At 43.5% G+C, this 18,889-nt stretch overlaps 1 protein-coding gene across 5 annotated transcripts in view; it reads left to right on the forward strand.

Moving 5' to 3' along the window:
- Positions 1 to 18,889, forward strand: part of kiaa0825 (KIAA0825 ortholog) — a 106,695-nt gene that overhangs the window by 36,109 nt on the left and 51,697 nt on the right. For all 5 annotated transcript variants that reach the window (XR_007962636.1, XM_052067372.1, XM_052067371.1 and 2 more), the window contains 7 exons: positions 449 to 628; positions 2,139 to 2,384; positions 2,484 to 2,788; positions 3,013 to 3,119; positions 5,078 to 5,222; positions 6,734 to 6,883; positions 8,791 to 8,885. Coding sequence is in view for 4 of the 5 variants with exons in the window: in XM_052067372.1 (XP_051923332.1) it covers positions 449 to 628; positions 2,139 to 2,384; positions 2,484 to 2,788; positions 3,013 to 3,119; positions 5,078 to 5,222; positions 6,734 to 6,883; positions 8,791 to 8,885 (1,228 nt within the window). In the remaining variant the exon portion in view is untranslated. The remainder of the gene's footprint in view (positions 1 to 448; positions 629 to 2,138; positions 2,385 to 2,483; positions 2,789 to 3,012; positions 3,120 to 5,077; positions 5,223 to 6,733; positions 6,884 to 8,790; positions 8,886 to 18,889) is intronic.

Consider the following 18,889-nt stretch of genomic DNA (forward strand, 5'->3'; position numbering starts at 1 on the left):
ATTTACAATGAAATTTTTTTTTAAAAGTTTGATTTGAGGCTTAAATTATGGTGAAAAACAACAATTCATTCCTCTTTCAAATCAAAAAGACAAAATTAAGCAACAGTAATGCTGTATTATATGTTCTTTATCGGTTAAAAATCATACAATCAGTTTAAAAAAATGTGAATTTTATGTTGCTTGTGGGGCTTAATAAGTATGACCTCTCTTGATTTATTATATCTATATTCCTATTTTAAAAAAACTGTCCCTCATTATACCTGCAACCATTTTGTCCTTGTATAGGTACGATTGTCTTGCAATTGTTTTTTACATTTTTTGAGTATTTTCATGTTAGTCCAACTCTGTTGATTTTTCAATGCAATACAGAATCTCTCCTCACCAATTTCTGAGTTGTTCTATTCACAATCAAAATTTAACTTATTTAATTTTTTCCTTTTCCTTCCAGATTTTTGCCTTGAGAACCAGCTAGAAATATCTCCACAGGAACGCAGAGCGGGAGATGGCTTCATCGTGGCACTTTTCAACATTTTTACATGCCTAAATGTGAGCCCAAAGACCTTAACTCAGGTCCTTCAACCATACCTGGAGAGTCTGCATGTATGGGAACATCTCTACACTCTGCCTGGTAAAGCAGCCTCCAGCCATTGAATAAAATGAATGCCTTTCCTCCACAAGGTCCCGTCTTTATTGTCGCCCCGTGAATGGTTCTACAAATCATTTCTAAAGGCTTCGAAACTAGTTCTGCACTGTCCGTCAAAGCTGCACTTTACTCTGTTGCCTGTATAAAAAAAAAAAAGTCACTGATGACAGCGTCAAACGCTTTAAGATTTGCTCCCCGTGAAGAATATTTCGATATTTCGCGATTGCCGAAACCAAAACGATTCATTTTGTTTCTTTTGATGATTTTTATCGTAGCCGTCTGGTTGAGTGGTAGCCAATTCAGGCAGAGCAAGGGAGGGACTCACGGAGGGTCTAAATTACATCCAGATTACGAGATTAGCTGACTGTCATTCAACCATCATTTATTCCCACAGGCTAATTACCGGTAGTTTAATTGTAGGATTGTGCCAAATCTTTGCGATGCACTTTTTGGTTACAAGAGAGCTCGACTGATCCTTTTGGGATACCAGCTATTCACCGAGGGAACGTTCATAGATTACAGAGAGAAGTTTGACTCCTTCTCCGCTTAGATCACACACGGTAATAGCAAGCTCCTTCAAATCAATACATGAGTCGATGCGATCGCAAGAGGGTGCAAAGTGTGAACACCAAGTGACTTTGAAAAATAGGTCTCGGTCTCACCTGCCTCGGCGCAGTGCTTCGTCAAACAGCTATATCATTTTGTGTTCCGCTCCAGTCTTTTTCTGTGGGTCTGAGGTCGCACATTTGTTAGATGTCCCATAAGATTTCACAGCTCTTCCAATACTGCCAGCATACTTTATCTGTCCCGTAGCCTTTGCTTCTCCAGCGGCTGCTACGGGAAATTTATGGCTGCCATACAACTTCATGCGGTTGCTTCGCAGCTATCAATATGAGCCGGATATGAAAGGGCAGAGCAATGGAAGATGTACTGTATGGCACCTTGAGAGGGTACTAAGACTTTCACCGTCGGGCCACTGAAATTGATTGAAAACATCTGAATGTGACCGGTTATTACTTGCTTTATTAGAGACATTTTAGCTGAATATATCAGCAATCTAATCCCTATGTTTGACATTTATGTCAAAAGTAAAGTTGTGACACGATAAGAAAGTGGACTGTCCCAATGGACCCGCAATACTTGTCGTAATGCCGGTGTAGCGTTATTCCAAAGGCGAAATCACCCCTGGCGTCAGAATCTGGAGGGGGTGCAGGACTTGAAGAGAGGGTACAAAAACAAACAAAAAAAGCTGGTGTTTTAGTAGTTGAAGTTGTGTGGTCGTCAATTTTCAAAATCATTTTGCTTTTCTTACTGCCCCAGTCGCACCTTGCTGAGGGGTATCAGGTTTCTTTTGCAACTGCAATCCTCCCAAATCCAGACAAAAGTTCCTTCCTTGGCGAGCAACTCACCTGCCCAATGAGAAAGTCCAACAACATCCCGTGTGTTTTGTGTCTTTCAATGAACTTCATTGCAAGTAATTTTCTTCTTTTGCCAGAAATGATCCAGGAAGTGCCCGTCGTGGTGGACTGTATCAGGGTAATAGTCACCAAGTCTACCGACACCCTTCTGACTCACTTGGTTACCATGGTGACGTACTGGCAGGCCAACGAGGAACCCGGCGCAGCTTCGTCGGTCAGAGTTGTTCCAGAAAGCGTCTTGGCTAAGGTGCCCAAAAGCTGGAATTACAGACCAGTGGAAGTACGAGGACGGGAGACTGGGAAGGGAGACTCTTCGTCTAAGAGTAAGCAAATACAATGCGCTGGTTTCACTGCTAGCTTTCTGCATTTAGAAGTACCATTCATTTATAATGAACATCATGCTTATAAATCTTTTCCTGCAGCTGTCACATCGCTGGCTATTCAAGCCATGTCCTTCATTTTCACCAACCTGCCGCTGGTTGTAGCGTCCTTGCCCCTCCCCATCCGCTACCTCTTCCAAACGGCAGAGCAACACCTCTCTCAGCATGCCCGGCAACTGCGCTCAATGGGCCTGTTGCTGTGGTGCCTTTTTAACTGCCTGATCCGTAGTCTCGGAGAGCCGCGCGCACTTGAAGGAATCAGCGGGCTAGTCCTGAACTGTCAGGCTAAGGATCGGCTGGCCCTGTTGGCCGAGTGTCTGCAGGCGTCAATGGGGATTCAACAGAAGGTAAAGGTGTGAGTAATAGAATAATAGTCATAATGAGTCATAATATATCATCACTTCGTTGCAGTTGTTCAGGGCTTGTTGATTCCTAAAGAGAAAGTAGTCGTGTCTGTGATAAGGGAGAACTCATGGCTTCTTCCTGTAGGACGAGTTTTTTGTTTTGTTAAACCTGACATCGGTTGAAATTGAGCCATGAGTACATTGTGTGTGTTCCGTGCATACGACAGGGTGTGCCCAAACCCACCGTGCACAAGGTGCTGCAGGCTCTGGAGGAAAAGAGACCAAAGTGGATGAACATGCAGCTGCAAAAGGCCCGCAAACTCTGCATAAACAGGTGAGAGGTCAACTTGAGCTATTTAAACAGAGGTCAAGGTCAATATGGCTGTCGTGTTGTCTAATGTGAACGTGTTCACGCATGCCGCACAGTGTAATCCATCACTCGGCTCGGAAATGTTGAATATTCACGCATGGTCGCATTATATTCATATCATTTGGTTAAATAAATGATGATGTGTTTGATGTATTAAAACTAAAATTGCAGTTGAGGCACTTTAAATGGTGGCAAGTGCACGCTGACTCTTATTTTACACTATGGCGTTTTTTTTTTTTTCGCCCCTCTCCCAATTTTTTTTTTCCTTCAAGTGAGTTGTACAGGTAATATAAATGGCGGGGAAAAGTTGAAAAGATTTGATTTGGTGTCATTTTCTTATACCAGGCTTTTTCCACCCACTGTACTCTTTGATCTATTTTTTTCCCGGCACGTCCTTGACCACACCTCCGTTTAAAAACAAAATAAAGGTAACAGTGACGATATAATGAACACTAATCTGAAATGGTGATTTTAGTGACAAGAAGAGGGAAGAAGATGCACGTTCTTGAGGCAGTTGGCAGACAGAGAAGATGGGACACTGTGTGAGTGTGTGGGTGTGTATGTGTGTGTGTGTGGGTGTGTTTGTTGGGGGACAAAAAGGAAGAGTCATTATGTATCACCTGCCTGAGCCATTCAGTAAGATCATTACTATTCATTAAACTAACCTTCACATGGAAGTGACGAGCGGCTTGTAAACACTCCCAAAACAATGTCCGAATAAGACACATGATATGTGTGAGGCAGATAGTGCCTCCGCAAAAATAACTTGACTCGCTAACACTTCACGGGGGTACACACTCACGCATAAAGCCGACCGTTTAAACCGTCTTTCAAAAAAACATATGTCCTCCCAACCCGTTGCCAGCTTTCCTTTACGATCTTGACCCCGCCCCCCTCCTTTAGACACCCACCTTGTCTTTGCAAAGTAATTTGTAGAGGAGAAGATTATTGTTCTCCATCATGGTGACCCTGGCTGAGCTGACGGGATGCATACACAGATGAAGATGAATGTAGTTATTCCTTGGCGGAGGTCTGCCTCTTTCAGGGCACATTGGCCCTAATGACATGATTGATAGGCTGTCCCAAATCCGGAGGGGCCCTCATTAATCACCCCGCTGACTGAATCCAATCATCTGCTTCACCTGCACAGTGATGGACAGGAAAGGATACACAGCGCAGGTGCTGACACGGATGCACAGCCACCGTCCCAGACAATACGACCGCTGGGGACGGCGGGCGAAGGCATGAGGAGGTGCATGGACGGGGCGGACCCTCACTTGCTATGCCACCCTCAATGTCGCATAGCCAATGACCGGCTGACAGGCTGCACTATCCCTGTCTCCTTATAATTACAAAGTGCGGAGCGTTAGGGAGAGGACAATGTCGGGAAGTGTATGCGAAGGAGAAGGTGTGATGGACGGTAGTAGGACATCCATCTGTATAAGAAGGCTCGGAAAATGATGGGGGCATTTGTCAGGGCTTGAGGACTGTACATGCGTGAGGACCTTGACACACAATTACAGACACACACACGCACACAGGCAGGACATGCTGAAGACATGCACAAATCACTTTTAGTGCGCCGACATGCTTCGCTCAAAATTCCTGGCACGTCTTTTGCAAAAAGTTGTGAAAACAGCACAAGGCGATCCGCTATCAATTCAGTCATTTGTTTCCCATCGCTCAATTCCCAGACCAACTCATGAGGTATCCCGGGTACTCGTCTAAATAAGTGACCCAAAATATTTGACACTGAGTATGAATTCAAACCTATTTGTCACAAAATATTCACCTGGCCAGTAAGCGAATTGTCCTAACACATTATTACCTCAAGTTTCACTTAAAATACAAGCAGAGAGTGTCCCACTCGTATTTTTGCGGACTCCTCACTTTTCCCATGCTACCCCTCGTTCCTCTCCCAGCGTCCACGAGCAAGGCAACGAAAGCGGAATGGCTGCAGCCGAACTGACCGAGCAGAAAATGGGCCTGATGCTGCTGGAGGTCTGCCACAAAGCAGGGGGCAGCGACTACCTGAGGCACATCCATCACATCATCCAAGGCAATGAGGTAGGGAAGCGCTCCCTCTCACCAGCACGTTAGGTGGCCGCTGGCCCGAGGCCGCCGGCTGAGGGAAAGTTGTTGGGTGGGTGGGTGGGGGGGTGGGGTTTGACCAAAGGTAGGGAGAGGGGGATGCTGTTGTTCGGGTGACATGAAGGCTGTGTGCGACTGCAATGATTCCGTATGTAATACACTCAACACACGTAAGGGTGTCCCACAATCTTTTTAGAAATGAGGGAATTTTCATTGACTCTACCCATTTTATTATTATTTTATTTGTGACAAAGAGTAGACCAACCGACCAGTTTGTACTTGCAGGTATAGTCATTATCTGAAAAATAACTTCACAGACTTTGGGTTGTGCGTAAAAGAAGTCTTAATTCTTTTTTCCCTCCAATAGCAAAATAAAATCACCAAAACGTTCTTAACCTTTGTGCCGGACAAGACTGCAATAAAATTATGCGGTTATAAAGTTATAAGCTGAGTTTAAAATTATCCTTCAATCAATGGTGAAAACCAAAGCATTTTTAATGCAGCTCTTGCCCAACATCTTAGATGGTCCAGAATTACCCTTTGTTTACGGTAACACTGTATTTGTACATCTTTGCCTTTCTCGTCCAAATAAAGGAAAAACAACCATACAAAGCAAAACAGAACATAAAACAAAATCATGAAATATTAGTTTCAAACTTAAAATACACAATATTGTCTGGTATTCGTCCTCATAAGAAGCTACGGGTAACTGGTAATCGTTGCTGTTGAACTACCCCACCTACTTTCACACCAATCCATTTAGGTATAGAAAAGTCATATTATTTTTGAATATAAATTCATTATGTTTGTCCACAGGTATAGTTCTACAACTCTACAATATGTGAGGTTCGAGTGCTTTGGTCTCTTGTATTCTCCACTTTTTTTATATTGGTTAACTCATAACTGTGACTTATGACAAAGACAAATAGCAATTTAGTCCCTGGACAGTTATATGAAGTAAGCGGCCTTCGCTGACCGTCAGGCGCATAGTTACAGTTCCCGTGTCTTTTACAACAAATTGTCTATAAGGATACGGCTTGGAATAGCAACAACACGTGCGCCTTATACATTAGGCTGCTCTTGATGGATTGCGTAAAACAGCAATAACCCGGCATGGAAATGTGATAGAATGTGAATGGGCTACCGAGGTAGGCTGGATAGCTTTTCTGGAACGGCTCCACCTTAGCCAAGGCTGAGACAAGAGCACTCGGGTCAGGGACACTCTGAGCTGGCGGTGAGATGGAGGGAGAGGAGGTTCACAAGTCATGTCAAAGTGACGGATGAGAGTGCCGAATTCACAACAGGACATCCACGACACGCCATAACCATGCGCACAGTGTGACTTTCACATTTATTTCGTGTTCTTGTACAACACGGCGGCTACCAAATTATATCCTATAGCCATCATGGATTCTGTTTGGTGACCTCGTGTTGAATTCATTTTTCCGTTTTTGATCATCGCAAATGTTTACTTGTCTGGTCCACAGGATTTGCTGATGTCCAAATTGAGTGGGAACACGGACTTGATCTGTGATACACCTTGCGTGGTGAGCTTTGACGTGGGTGATTGTTTGCCCACCGCCAAATTCAACCCCCTTGAGCAGTTTGACCGAATTGGCAAAAAGAAGATGAATCAGGTTGGTAAACGGAGGTTAATTTATTGCTCTTTTGTGACCACGGTTAAAGAGTTGACTACTTTAGCAACTCACGGTACTTGGATGCTCATAGAAAATGGGCTGCTGCACTTTTTTTCTTAACTTCACAGATCACTATATACAGTACTTTCACTATACAACAGTACTGTGAAAGTCATTTGGTGCTGAAAGAGAAAGAACCCTCAACTCACCTCACCTCAACTGTATGAATAGAGCACTTTAAAATAACCACCGCTTTATACAAAGTGCTGTACGAGGAGCAAACATCATATGTACAACAATAAAACAAGAAATTAATAACAAAGACAGTAGAAAGCACACAGACAGTAAAATAAGATCAAATCTGAGTCATGCTAAGTTAAGCCAAAGAATACAAATGAGTTTTGAGACGAGTTATAAACTCAAAATGTACAGGGAGCCAGTGAAGGGATGCCAGTAATAGTAGGCGTTATGTGCTCCCTTTTACGAGTATCAGTAACGAGGCGAGCAGCAGCATTCTGGACCAACTGGAGATGCTTAATGGAGGATTGGCTGACTCCAAAGTAAAGTGCACTGAGTAATCCAGCCGGGATATGACGAAGGCATGAATTACTGTTTCAAAGTGCCCTATCTTTAGTGACTTGGTTAGTATAAAATATATTGTTGCCAAGTCTTTCCCTGTATTAGCTATCTAATTTGTTTTAGTTTTGTAGCATTTGTAGAATTTGTTGTGCTTTTTCATGTTTTCCAAAAACGTTCAACTATGACTTGGTGCTAATATGCTAACAAATAGGCTATTGGCTAACAAAATGAAAGCCTGTTTCCCAGACAGGTGGCAACAGTTTGACTCAATATTTGTGGCTTCATATGCCCACATTTGTCAGTTGCCACAGTTGTCCAGTTGCATTCACAAGCATGTGTTCATCCAAGGCCTTGAATATTTACTCTCGGTTTTATTGGCAGAGGAAATGCACATGGAGTCATCCTGCCCGAGCTTCCCTTTTCATCTGCTAAAAGCAAAGATGCCAACTGGAGTCTATCAGAAAATGTGTACAGCCCCTGACATTGCGGGCATCTAATTCTCTTGATTTATTAGCAACAATGCATCCTGAATTGTCTGTGCGTGTGTGTGTCTTTTGGCCACTGCTCATTGATGCCGCAACTTGCGTACACACACACTCAATATCTCGGGCAGTGCACACACAACAATTTCTTGCCGATTTTCGCCCAGCTGTTTGTATTTTGCAATACATTGTCCCGTTTTCAGCCTATTACAGGAGGCTGAATAGCTTTGCATAGAAACACCTTATTAAGAGAATGATTAACACGACTTCTCCACTTTCGACGCCGATGTAGTTTGTCAAGTAGATTGGAGGCAGGAGGGGGCGAAACCACATCCATCAATCTCCCACGACGAATGATCAGAGAGAGGATGGATGAATGGATCGAGCTCTCCTCCTTTTGTCAATAAAGCTCAGCCTGCAGTTAGGAGTGACATTTTGGCAATCAAAACACTCTTCCCCAATCTGGTGCCCGTGCCAAGTGTGTTTATGCAGCGTTGAGAGAAAAAAAGAGTGGAGGAGAAAAATGGGTGCCGTTGTGGTGCTTTTGGAACAAGGGAGAGCGAAACAAAAGCAGAAGAGTGGGAAGACTAACGACTCGCTCCCCCAAATTGATATATCTTTCTATAAATAATGACAAAATCTTCTCAAATGGATTCATAAATTCATTGCTGTCTTATCATGATTTAAAAAAAACAATCTGCGAATGTGATAAAAGGCCCGTTGTTGGTGGCCGGCGCTTGGACCCCACCCTTCTTTTTTGTTTGTGGATCACAGTTGTATACTAATGCAATGACGCAATTGAACCCGATTCATATTGAAGCGCTCTTTGTACTCATTCATCGACAGGTTGCAATGGTTGAGTGGGCGTGGGAGTGGCAAAGGCTGCTGCCAGCGTATCAGGACATGTGTCAAATCACCTTCAAAACTCTGCTGGCCAACAGGTAAACTGCTAATTCTGCATGTTGCATGAACACCCAAACTGAAAGTGTATATGTGTACATACATGTAGTCTAGTAATGTCCTTGGAGTAGTTTATGTGTTTAACGGCTCGATACTTGACATACATTTAATATTTCTAATGACTGGCATTCCATGTACGTTGGGCATATCCTACAAAGTTATTTGGGTGACTCAAAACACTTTTGGTTCAAGTCATCACAACCAAGGCAAACTTGTTGAGAGGATGTTTAAAAAGCTTGGCTCTTGGCGTCATGTGAGTGACTTCACACAAAGTCCACTGATGCTGTCCCATCTTCCTCACCCGGGTTGTCCTCTCCTGTTCTTGTTCTGAAACGGGCATAAATATTTATGCAGGTATATGTGACACATATTAGATGGCAATACTTCAGGCTGTTCCCCGCGCTCCATTCCCAGCTGTCACGCTGCCAGCGATCAGGGAGCCATGGGGCTACTGCACCTTGTCTCCACGCCTACGCTCAATCCATTCTAAATCACTGCCATTGTAAAACGCACATACACACACACACACGTGCGCGTGCACCTTGCTAACAAAAGGGCAAGCTCTGCATCTGCCAAGGACACGGGTCTAATAAGGGTGAAGTGTGCAGCTCGGTGTTGTGCTGTGATGAGCTTTGTTCTTCCTTCGGGCCTCTCGCCATTCCTTCGCACACATACACACACAATGACATTCCCCCTTGCCGTGTAGTCTGTTTTGCTCTATGCTAAACAGTTCCTCTATTTGTTCACCTGAATTAAATTGTCAACAGAGGCTTTCACTTATCGTGGATTGACGCAAGTGGGAAAGAATGGCACCAACCGATACGGTGAGGCATAGGCGTAGGAGGGGGTAAAGGTTATATAACTCAGCAAACTCTGACTGTATCAAAAGTGGCCGTGAATGCTGTCATTTGCCTTAGTAGTCTGTCTTTGTCCAGAGCAGCAGATTTCATGGAGGATTTAGAGAATGGCTTTAGGGTTTTGTTTTGTTTTTATTGCTGGAATGCTCTCAAAGAGCATGGCAGTTAGTTGTCACTGCTGCCAACATGTAAACTGTCAAAAAGTCTCTGACTCCAAAGTAAAGGCCATTCGTGGGATGAGGCGTTGGTGTCAGATGATTCACCGTTTGTTCCTGCAGATAAAAAAAAAAACAGAAAGATCTTGATTCAAATTCAGACGCCAGTATCCTTGACTCTCTTCTTTGGGGCGTCACAACAAATACTATTTTGTACAATCCTTCCAGTGTGACCTTGTGTCCTAAGGGTTTTCATATCAGACTTTTGAACAAGGCTATTGTATAAAACTTTATCTTTAACAAGCCAGACACTTTTTGTTAAAGGTGTTCTCCTTCCTGAAACCTACTTTTAGAAATTCTGCCCAAATCTTCAAAGGCTGAATGTCCTTGGTGAATAACATGTTTTCTTTTGCAGCGAGTTGGCATTTGTACAAGGGTCATTTGGCTGCTGTGCGAGTGCGAATTGCCGACTGTATTTTTCTCAAAAATGTCCAGGTCATTCGCATTTGGCCTTATTGGTCAGTTTATAAAATACATTATGATGGCAAAAGTTTGTCCCTTGAACGTATGGATTGAATTTATTTACAATACAATACAATACATGCTGATTTATATAGCGCTTTCACAACAGCGGGAGCTGTAACAAAGCGCTTAACAAAACAGTTAACATAAAGTAAAATAATAAACACATAACATAAAACACGGACCGTCATGCAGTCCTAACCACTTTTCCGTCACACGCTTTGTTGTTTGTTGTTTGTTGTTTGTATTTATTCATTTCCCGTGGCTCAAGAAGATTAGAGGTCAACTAGCATCTTGGAAGAGGTTCCATTGTACCCCAAAACAATATTTTATGCACCCAAAAATAGCATTTTAGCGACAACAGGCCTCCCTCATGATACCTGATCTGGCGCATTTTACAAGTTTTATTCACCTTGAACGACTTCCCTTTCTTATACAGAGCTCATAATTTGCTGCCCATACTGTGTAAGTTAGCAGTGTGGACCATTGGCCGGTGGCCTCCTATATATTGTTACAGTGGCAGGACAGTTATTGTGCCCAGGGTTTATATCACATTCTAATAGAGCAAGGCTATGAGTTAAGGGCGGGAGGCTTTTACACCGGGGCCGTTAAATCACTGTTCAGATGACTTCATTAGCAGAGCAGGACACATGCTGAGACACTTATCCTTCCTTCCGCGCGCACGCATACACCCACACACACACACACACACACACACACACACACACACACACACACATGCTTTCACCCTGCTACCTTGACGATGTAGCATTGGGGTTAGAGAGGATGGAGAGTGGATTTATTCAGGTGTGTGTCTCCTTCTTTGTCACCCGTCACTTCAGTTCCCTCAGCATGATGGCTCATCCATCATCCGCAGATTGAGCTTTTCAGCAGAAACCAGACTGATTAATACCACCCCAGGACCCCCAGGGTAGCCCGGCTGACTGGGCTGACCTGGCTTCCTGCTACACCGGTGCGCGAGTGCGTAGATAGATGGCTTGCGGGTGGACTAACTTTCTTAGATGGCATGCCCCCCCCCCCCCCCCACCGACAATATGGTTGGCTGATAGGATGCCTAAAGCTGGGTTGCTTTGGGAGCAACATTGAATGTAATTAAATCTGAATGGCGGCCCGGTAGTCAAGTGGTTAGCACGTCGGCTTCACAGTGCAGAGGTACCGGGTTCGATTCCAGCTCCGGCCTCCCTGTGTGGAGTTTGCATGTTCTCCCCGGGACTGCGTGGGTTTTCTCCGGGTGCTCCGGTTTCCTCCCACATTCCAAAAACATGTGTGGCAGGCTGATTGAACACTCTTAATTGTCCCTTGGTGTGAGTGTGAGTGCGAATGGTTGTTCGTTTCTGTGTGCCCTGCGATTGGCTGGCAACCGATTCAGGGTGTCCCCCGCCTACTGCCCGAAGACAGCTGGGATAGGCTCTAGCACCCCCCGTGACCTTAGTGAGGATCAAGCGGCTCGGAAGATGAATGAATGAATGGAGTACAGCATGAGGAACCATTCAGATGCGTCACTTAAAGAAAATATAGCTTGGTTTTGTTGGAAATATACAGCAGAGTATGAGTTGAAATTCCGCATGAGGGATTACAATGAGGACTCTGTAATAATACAGAAAAGTATTCCTTTTATATACTGTACTCACTGACCACATTTCCATTGGAGGACGTCGCAATGTGTCATTTTGAACAAAAAGGTATTACCCTGTTCGCGAGTTACACTTGAAGTCGTATAGACAACAAGTAGACATTAGTGCAACATTTACAACTTGTCAAAGTCCATCTGAACAGGACATTGCATAGATTTGCCGTATATTAGTTGAGCCAAAATGCAAAACTTGCAGGAGGGCTAAAGTTTGCACGTTGCGCGGCTAAGTGACACATTTCCAACAAAAGTATCGATTCTATAGAAAACCATCTTTTGACTGAACATTTTGTTTCCCATTGAACATCCCATTGTCTTCTCTTCTATTTTTTAACACTTTTAACGGCTTGACATTTGAGGATTTGGTGGGGTGTTGATGTTATAAGGCTTTTGCTTCCACCTTTCATTGAATTCCTGTAAAAAAAAAAAAAAGGAGTATGACTGGATACAGGAGCATTTCACATGCCAAGGTGACTTTAACCACTTTGGCTCTTTGTGCCACAGGATTACGGTTTTGCTTGATAAGAATTAGCCAGCAATGAGAGATGAAGCAACATGAGTCAACGGGCAGCTCTTTCACTCCATCATAAGCACCTTAGATCATCCGAGGACATTCATACTTCACCTTTCTGACACCTCCTTGCAGGTAAAGACCATGCATGTTTGGGCCAGGCTTGTCCTTAATGTTGTCTTTTTCGAATCAATTCCGCCCAATGCGGTGAGTAATACCTTATCGTCATCATTTTACTCTGCACCTTGACAGGTGCAATACGAACAGCATTCACACGAACAACGTGAAGTGTTCATTGTCTTAACCTCACCGTTGTCGCTCTGCTGCATAACAATAGCCGTTTTGTGGAAATATGCCAATCTGTGGTGTTCTTGTGCTCGAGCAGCTCCTTAAATTGCCACGATAGACGCTCGCGCTTTGAGGAAGTGGGCAAACGCCATCTGTTCCGGGGCGCTGCCATATGGCAGGGCCTTTTTCTCCAGGAACAAAATAAAAAACAAATATGTCAAAGCGTTTGCCTTTCTCGGCGGATGCTGATCAACCTGGGGAGACGTTGTGTGCCTGGTTTAACGGGCTTTCTTTACGCTTCAGAGAATGAGTGTGTTAATTTGCATCGAGGCTTGATTTTTAAAATTCAAATCACACCGCAGGTTTTAAATCTGATTTAGTGCTTATAGCTGATTTTGTCGATTTACTAATACAGCGGATCATCAATTGAACCGAATCGGACTACAGAAACAAGGCAGCATGGTAGATTTTTGTTTTTTGATGTTCCGGAACCAGTGGACTACAGAAACAGGGCCACATAGTAGATGTTGTCACTGGGCTAATTCATCTAGCTTCACATGTGATGCTTAACTTCGCATTCTGTGCAGTTGGTTGGCCACATGTTTGGTCCAAAGAGTTTCAAGGTTAGCCAGAGAGACATTTTATGACTGCCAAAGAAACCAGGAGCCATGATCATCCTCTCAATCTTTGCAGGCTAGAAATTCAATAGAATTTTCCCTTTTAGAAAATCAGAAGAATGTGATGTGTCATTGAGAAAGTTTTTTTTTCTTTTTTTGGTCTCGTCCATCCCCCTTGTGCATGCGTCCCTTCCGCTGACTGACGGTTGGGAATGGGAGTTTTTGTTGATAGGAGACAGAAGACATTTTTAGTCAGCTTGCTTATACATGGAGTGTTTTGTATTCACCCGCCCTGGATAACACTGTCACATTGAGGTTTTCATTAGATGTAAGCAGGTGCTGGCGAGCTTGACAAGCCTTTGCGTGTACGCATCGGCTCCAACTCGTACAATGTGCGTGCGCCATGGCGGGCGTACATGTGCCTGTGGAGTTTCGCGCTTATATTTCGGAGGTTTGCTTCAAAGGCGAATAAATCAGCCGTGCCTGGGATAAGGCCATGGCCTGCCTCAGACTGCACAGACAGTCTGAGAGGCTCATTAATCATACGGCCAGTCGCAGATGTGATGGCTTCTACACAAACCAACAGCGGGCTTTGAAAGTCACAACCATCGGACAGGCAGGTAGAGGCCGCTTTTTCAACCTCTCCGCACCCAAATCTTCTCGCCCGCTACCATCTACCCTTTGTCATATTTGTTCCACAACCTCCTTACTTGCTCTCACCTCTGGCATCACTCCTAAGTTGGATACTTTTTGAAATATTTCTTTTGACCCCCTAAAAACGAGCTGGCGGGTCAAAGCAAATCTGTCTTCTGACAGAGTGGTCATGGTCAAACAATTATGGAGACATGAAGCATTTGTCATGATGCTCACTATTGAATTGCCTTTAGTCACGTTCTGGGGAAGAAAAAAAAGTTTATATACTGTATATCTGAGGCTGCCAGATGTGGATCATAGTCAGCCACCATATTTTGGCACACTTTTTGGCAATGCCATCTCTCGATTGCTTTGAACGTCAAAATAAATGAGCTGGAACCCATCCCAGAAGTGAGGTACACGTTTGACTGGTTGCCAGCCGATGATAGGACATAAACTGACAACACAACAATTGACTAACACATAAGGGCAACTTAGTGTCTTTAATTGAACGAAGAAGCGTTTTGGGAGAGGGAACATACAAACTCCGTACAGGAAGGCCGGAGGGCAGATAAGGCAGCTCTGCTAACCCGCCGTCCTCTGTGCTGCCCGAATCAAATTAAAGAGGTAAAATATTGAATTTTTTTTGCGACAAATGCAAAAAAAGTAATTTGCTCACCCACTTTTGGTCATGCTACACTCTATTCTTATCTGAACCGTTGTATTGCTTTCATCGGCACTCCCTTAAGGGCTCGCATCCACATATCATTTTGACTTTCAAAAGACTATTTGTAAGTGCGGTGTGATTATTATACAACATAACAAGCTTCACAACAGGATGGCCCCGGCCATGTGTATGTAGTCAATTGCTGTAAATATTGCAATTTTCAGCGTTTTCACAGCATGAGCCGCCTGAAAATGTGGATGGATGAATTGCTGGAGAGAGACTGTGTACTATCAGTGCTAAATGAAAATGCCATTTAATCTACTGCAAAGCCCTCAAAGGATGAATAGAAACGCTGGATGGAGCAGCGACAAGACAAAGGCACCCGTTTTTGATTAAAAATGGCAAGTCCCAAGGCTCCCCGAATATACTCGGGGGGTGAATTACAAAGATAAAGAAAGTCTTCTGCACAGTAGAACCAAACTATGTGCCTCTCTCAAGTACTTTACTGTTTTGGGAGGGAAAAGATCCTTGTGAGTGCTCTGTTGAAGTTCATATGTGTCGTGCCATTTAAAATATTTTCGAAACATTCATATTAGTTCACTAGTATCTCGTTGTCATTAGGGGAAGTTTCATGTTTGTAAGAGATGAATTAGCATCTTTTTTTTTTCTATATTTGAAACAAAAGTCCAGAAAGTGATTTTACGCATATGTTTAGAGCTCCATTTAATATTGTGGTTTTCTCTCACAATCAAAATGCATACTTTATAGGATGCAATGTGGGCCATGCAAATGATGTCCCACATTGCTGCAGGACTGTCTAAAAATCTCTTATGGTCACTGCTTGGTTTCTAATACTTTGTGTTCATTAATCTACATTTTTGCCATGAGATTCTGGAAAGAATTATAATTTTTCTTGTTTTCAGTAGCTATTTCATTTGAATTATTCCACATTTTGCCTTTGCAGCCACTTGGCAGTTTTGCCCAACTTTACATGGACGCGGAGGTGATTCATGAATCGTCTGACTTTGTTGCCATCTTTCCGGCTGATTTACTGGGTTGACTTTTTAGCTGACTGCAGCACTCGATTGTCAAAAGCAAGTCTTCTACCTTCTGTTCCAGTCCTTCATCCTTTTCTTTTTTTTTTTCCAGTCCGCCATATTCACAGTGGCTCAAGTTAGGCTTTTACCTTTTAGAATCCCTGTGATGGTTTTTCCAGATAAACCCTTTGTTTGGCCTTTTTTTCTTTTTTGTGTGTGTCTGAATGACTGTTATATTAGCAGCACGGTGGTCGACTGGTTTGCACGTCTGCCTCACAGTGCAGGGTTCGATTCCAGCTCTGGCCTTCTTATATGGCGTTTGCATGTTCTCTCCTTGCCTCTGTGGGTTTTTTTCCGGGTGCTCCAATTTCCTCCCAAATTCCAAAAATATGCCTGTCAGGTTAATATAGCACTCTAAATTGTCCCTAGGTGTGACTCTGAGCATGGATGGTTGTTTGTCTATGAGTGCATTTCAGTGGGGATTATGTTGATGCATTAAACCCCGAAGGCACATCTATGGTAGGATTACAAGAAAATAGTTCAAAACCGATATTCTTTGGAAGATGGTGGAGATTGTTTGAAAAAGAGACTCAATCAAATGAACTTTCAGAACTTGTAACATCCCTTACGTATGCAGGAAAAGTGATTAAAATTGCACGACTGTCAGTGTATTATGTGTTGTGTTGTGTTGTGTTATTTTGTTATTTTGACTTCAAGATGGCGCCGCGAGACTGGCTGCCTTTCCAGCAGCGTTGATATTTTGGTCTTCTACTTCTTCCTTTCATAACTTTGCTGCTGTGAATTGGGAATTTCTCCATTGCGAGACTAATAAAGGATTTCTTATCTTATCTTACTCATTCGAATTATAGCATGGGATTGGCGGAATCTGCATTGAGCAAACTCTGTCCTTGATGCTTCATCTGCAAGCCGTATTAGCTGGGATGGGACTTCATACATAAATGTGCTATTTATATATTTTTCTTCCCAAGATGCAATCAAGATCTCTTCTAATTCTAACATTCTTATGATGGTTCCCGGTCATTTAATGCACCCCATTTCTTGTGGGTCCATGTGAGCCCATGTGACGACGAGGGTCTGTTTTGGTGGTACATCATGAGGTTGTATCCCGCCGTCATGCTCATTAGAGTGTCCGTGGCGCCCAAGACGGGCTGGCCAATCACATGGCTCTGTTCGTTTTTCACATTTGCATGTGGTCCAGGAAGAGATAATTAGAAGGATCTCTGCCTGTCACTGTTAATCTGGGACTTAGTGAAGAGCTGTGACGCCGACATGCTGATGGACTGACACGCTTGTCTACGCAGGCGCGCGCACCCGTACACACATTTGATACAAGCCCCGCAGCTCCTCCGCACACTCTCTCTTAGTCCTTTACCATTTTGACCTAAGACCAGTGCAATTATCATCTGAAATTTCTTTTGTCTCTTATGCCACGTTATACAATCGAGGCTCTCTGCGGTCATATATGAACTAAAGCATGTTGACTCTGGTTGTTTACATCCTTTGTAGGATGCTGTTGACACAGGTTTTTGATTCCCAAACAGGCAGAATGCTCAGTAAGCCTCTTGAACAAGCCCAGCTGTCAGCCCAATAGTGATGCGCGCGTGCACACACACACACAGACACACACACACACACATATTTGTGTGCTCATGCGCTGGCACAAACCAAAAGCACACGCTCGCACAGTGCTGATTGGCAGCTTTCCTGTTTTCCCATAATTCCGGTTGATTTATCCAATCAATCTCACTTCTGCGGGCTGGCAGGGTAATATTAAGAAGAAAAATCTGACTATCAATTAAAATTCACTTTTAACAGGAAACAAGTGAAACATCTTATATCGCTATAGGAAAATATGTGCATTTCCAATGTTTAAAGATTATTGCTGAAAACGTGCAAAAAACTATGTATGCCTCAATTGTGGAGATAGCGTTAATCTGTCAAGTTCAGTTTTCTGATTTTTGGGGGGAAGCATGTGGCTAAAGTGGTGCAGCTTGACCCTTTTTGGAGTCTGGTGTGAGTCAGCTTTTCCCACAACTGCATAAAAAAAATTGAGCAACTTTGTTTGCATTAACGGTTATCACCTCATAAATAACATCTTCCCCTACAGATTAGCATCGCCTCTTTAGAGTGCCTCGTTGTTTTTCTGTGTGTACTCTCATGTTATGCAGAGATAGACAGAGTCTTTGCGCTAGCGTGACTGCTTTAGTGTGCCTCCTTGTTGCTGTATGGAACAGACCTGCAACAACCCGGTGGGCTATAGTCCAGCCCCCTGAGCCTTTTAGCCGATACATTTTCACGTCTGAAACATATATTTATGTTAAGGCATAAGAAACAATAGAGTGTCGTTTCAGCATATTCAAGGCAGAGAGAATGAATATATTTCTGATTTTTCCTAAGCCTCATTTTATATTCTGTACTTGCCGATTTGTAAAAATGTTCCCAGTTTTTCCCAACTTTCTGCGGTGTGTCAAATCTACAAGATATATTTATTTTCATTTTACAGGGTCTTGAATTGTGACCGTTGTCGCCGTTGCACATCATTTGCAAAATGTTACTTTTGAGTACTTGTAAATATTGACTGGTTAAGCATAATGTAAGGTGCGTGGACAATGGTGACTGCTCTGTGAAGAGCCTTGTACATGCTCTTGTCTCCAAATGACAGCCAGTCCTTTTCGCACCATGTGGGACTGTTTAATGGTGCATGTAGAGACAGAGGGTGACCTCGGCTGTCTTGCTCTGTGACCCTGTGTCGCCGCTGATGGCACATAATAGTTGACACTTGACTTAAGGGGCTTTTTAAGTGCCCGGTGTGCCCGAGGTCTTGGATTCATATTCTAATGTGTTCGTCTTTATACTGAAAGGCACATATTTTGTTCACAAGCTCCCACTCCACTTGTTGTCACCTTTTCCTTCCACCTTCCTCTATCATCTTTCTTTTTCTCTTGTGTCAAACACACATGCAATCACTTCTGACTCTCTCAGCCCTACTCAGAGCCTTCCCCACCCCCGAAGTGAAATAGCTTGCG

Source organism: Hippocampus zosterae, chromosome 6, assembly GCF_025434085.1.
Source record: "Hippocampus zosterae strain Florida chromosome 6, ASM2543408v3, whole genome shotgun sequence".
NCBI lineage: Eukaryota > Metazoa > Chordata > Actinopteri > Syngnathiformes > Syngnathidae > Hippocampus > Hippocampus zosterae.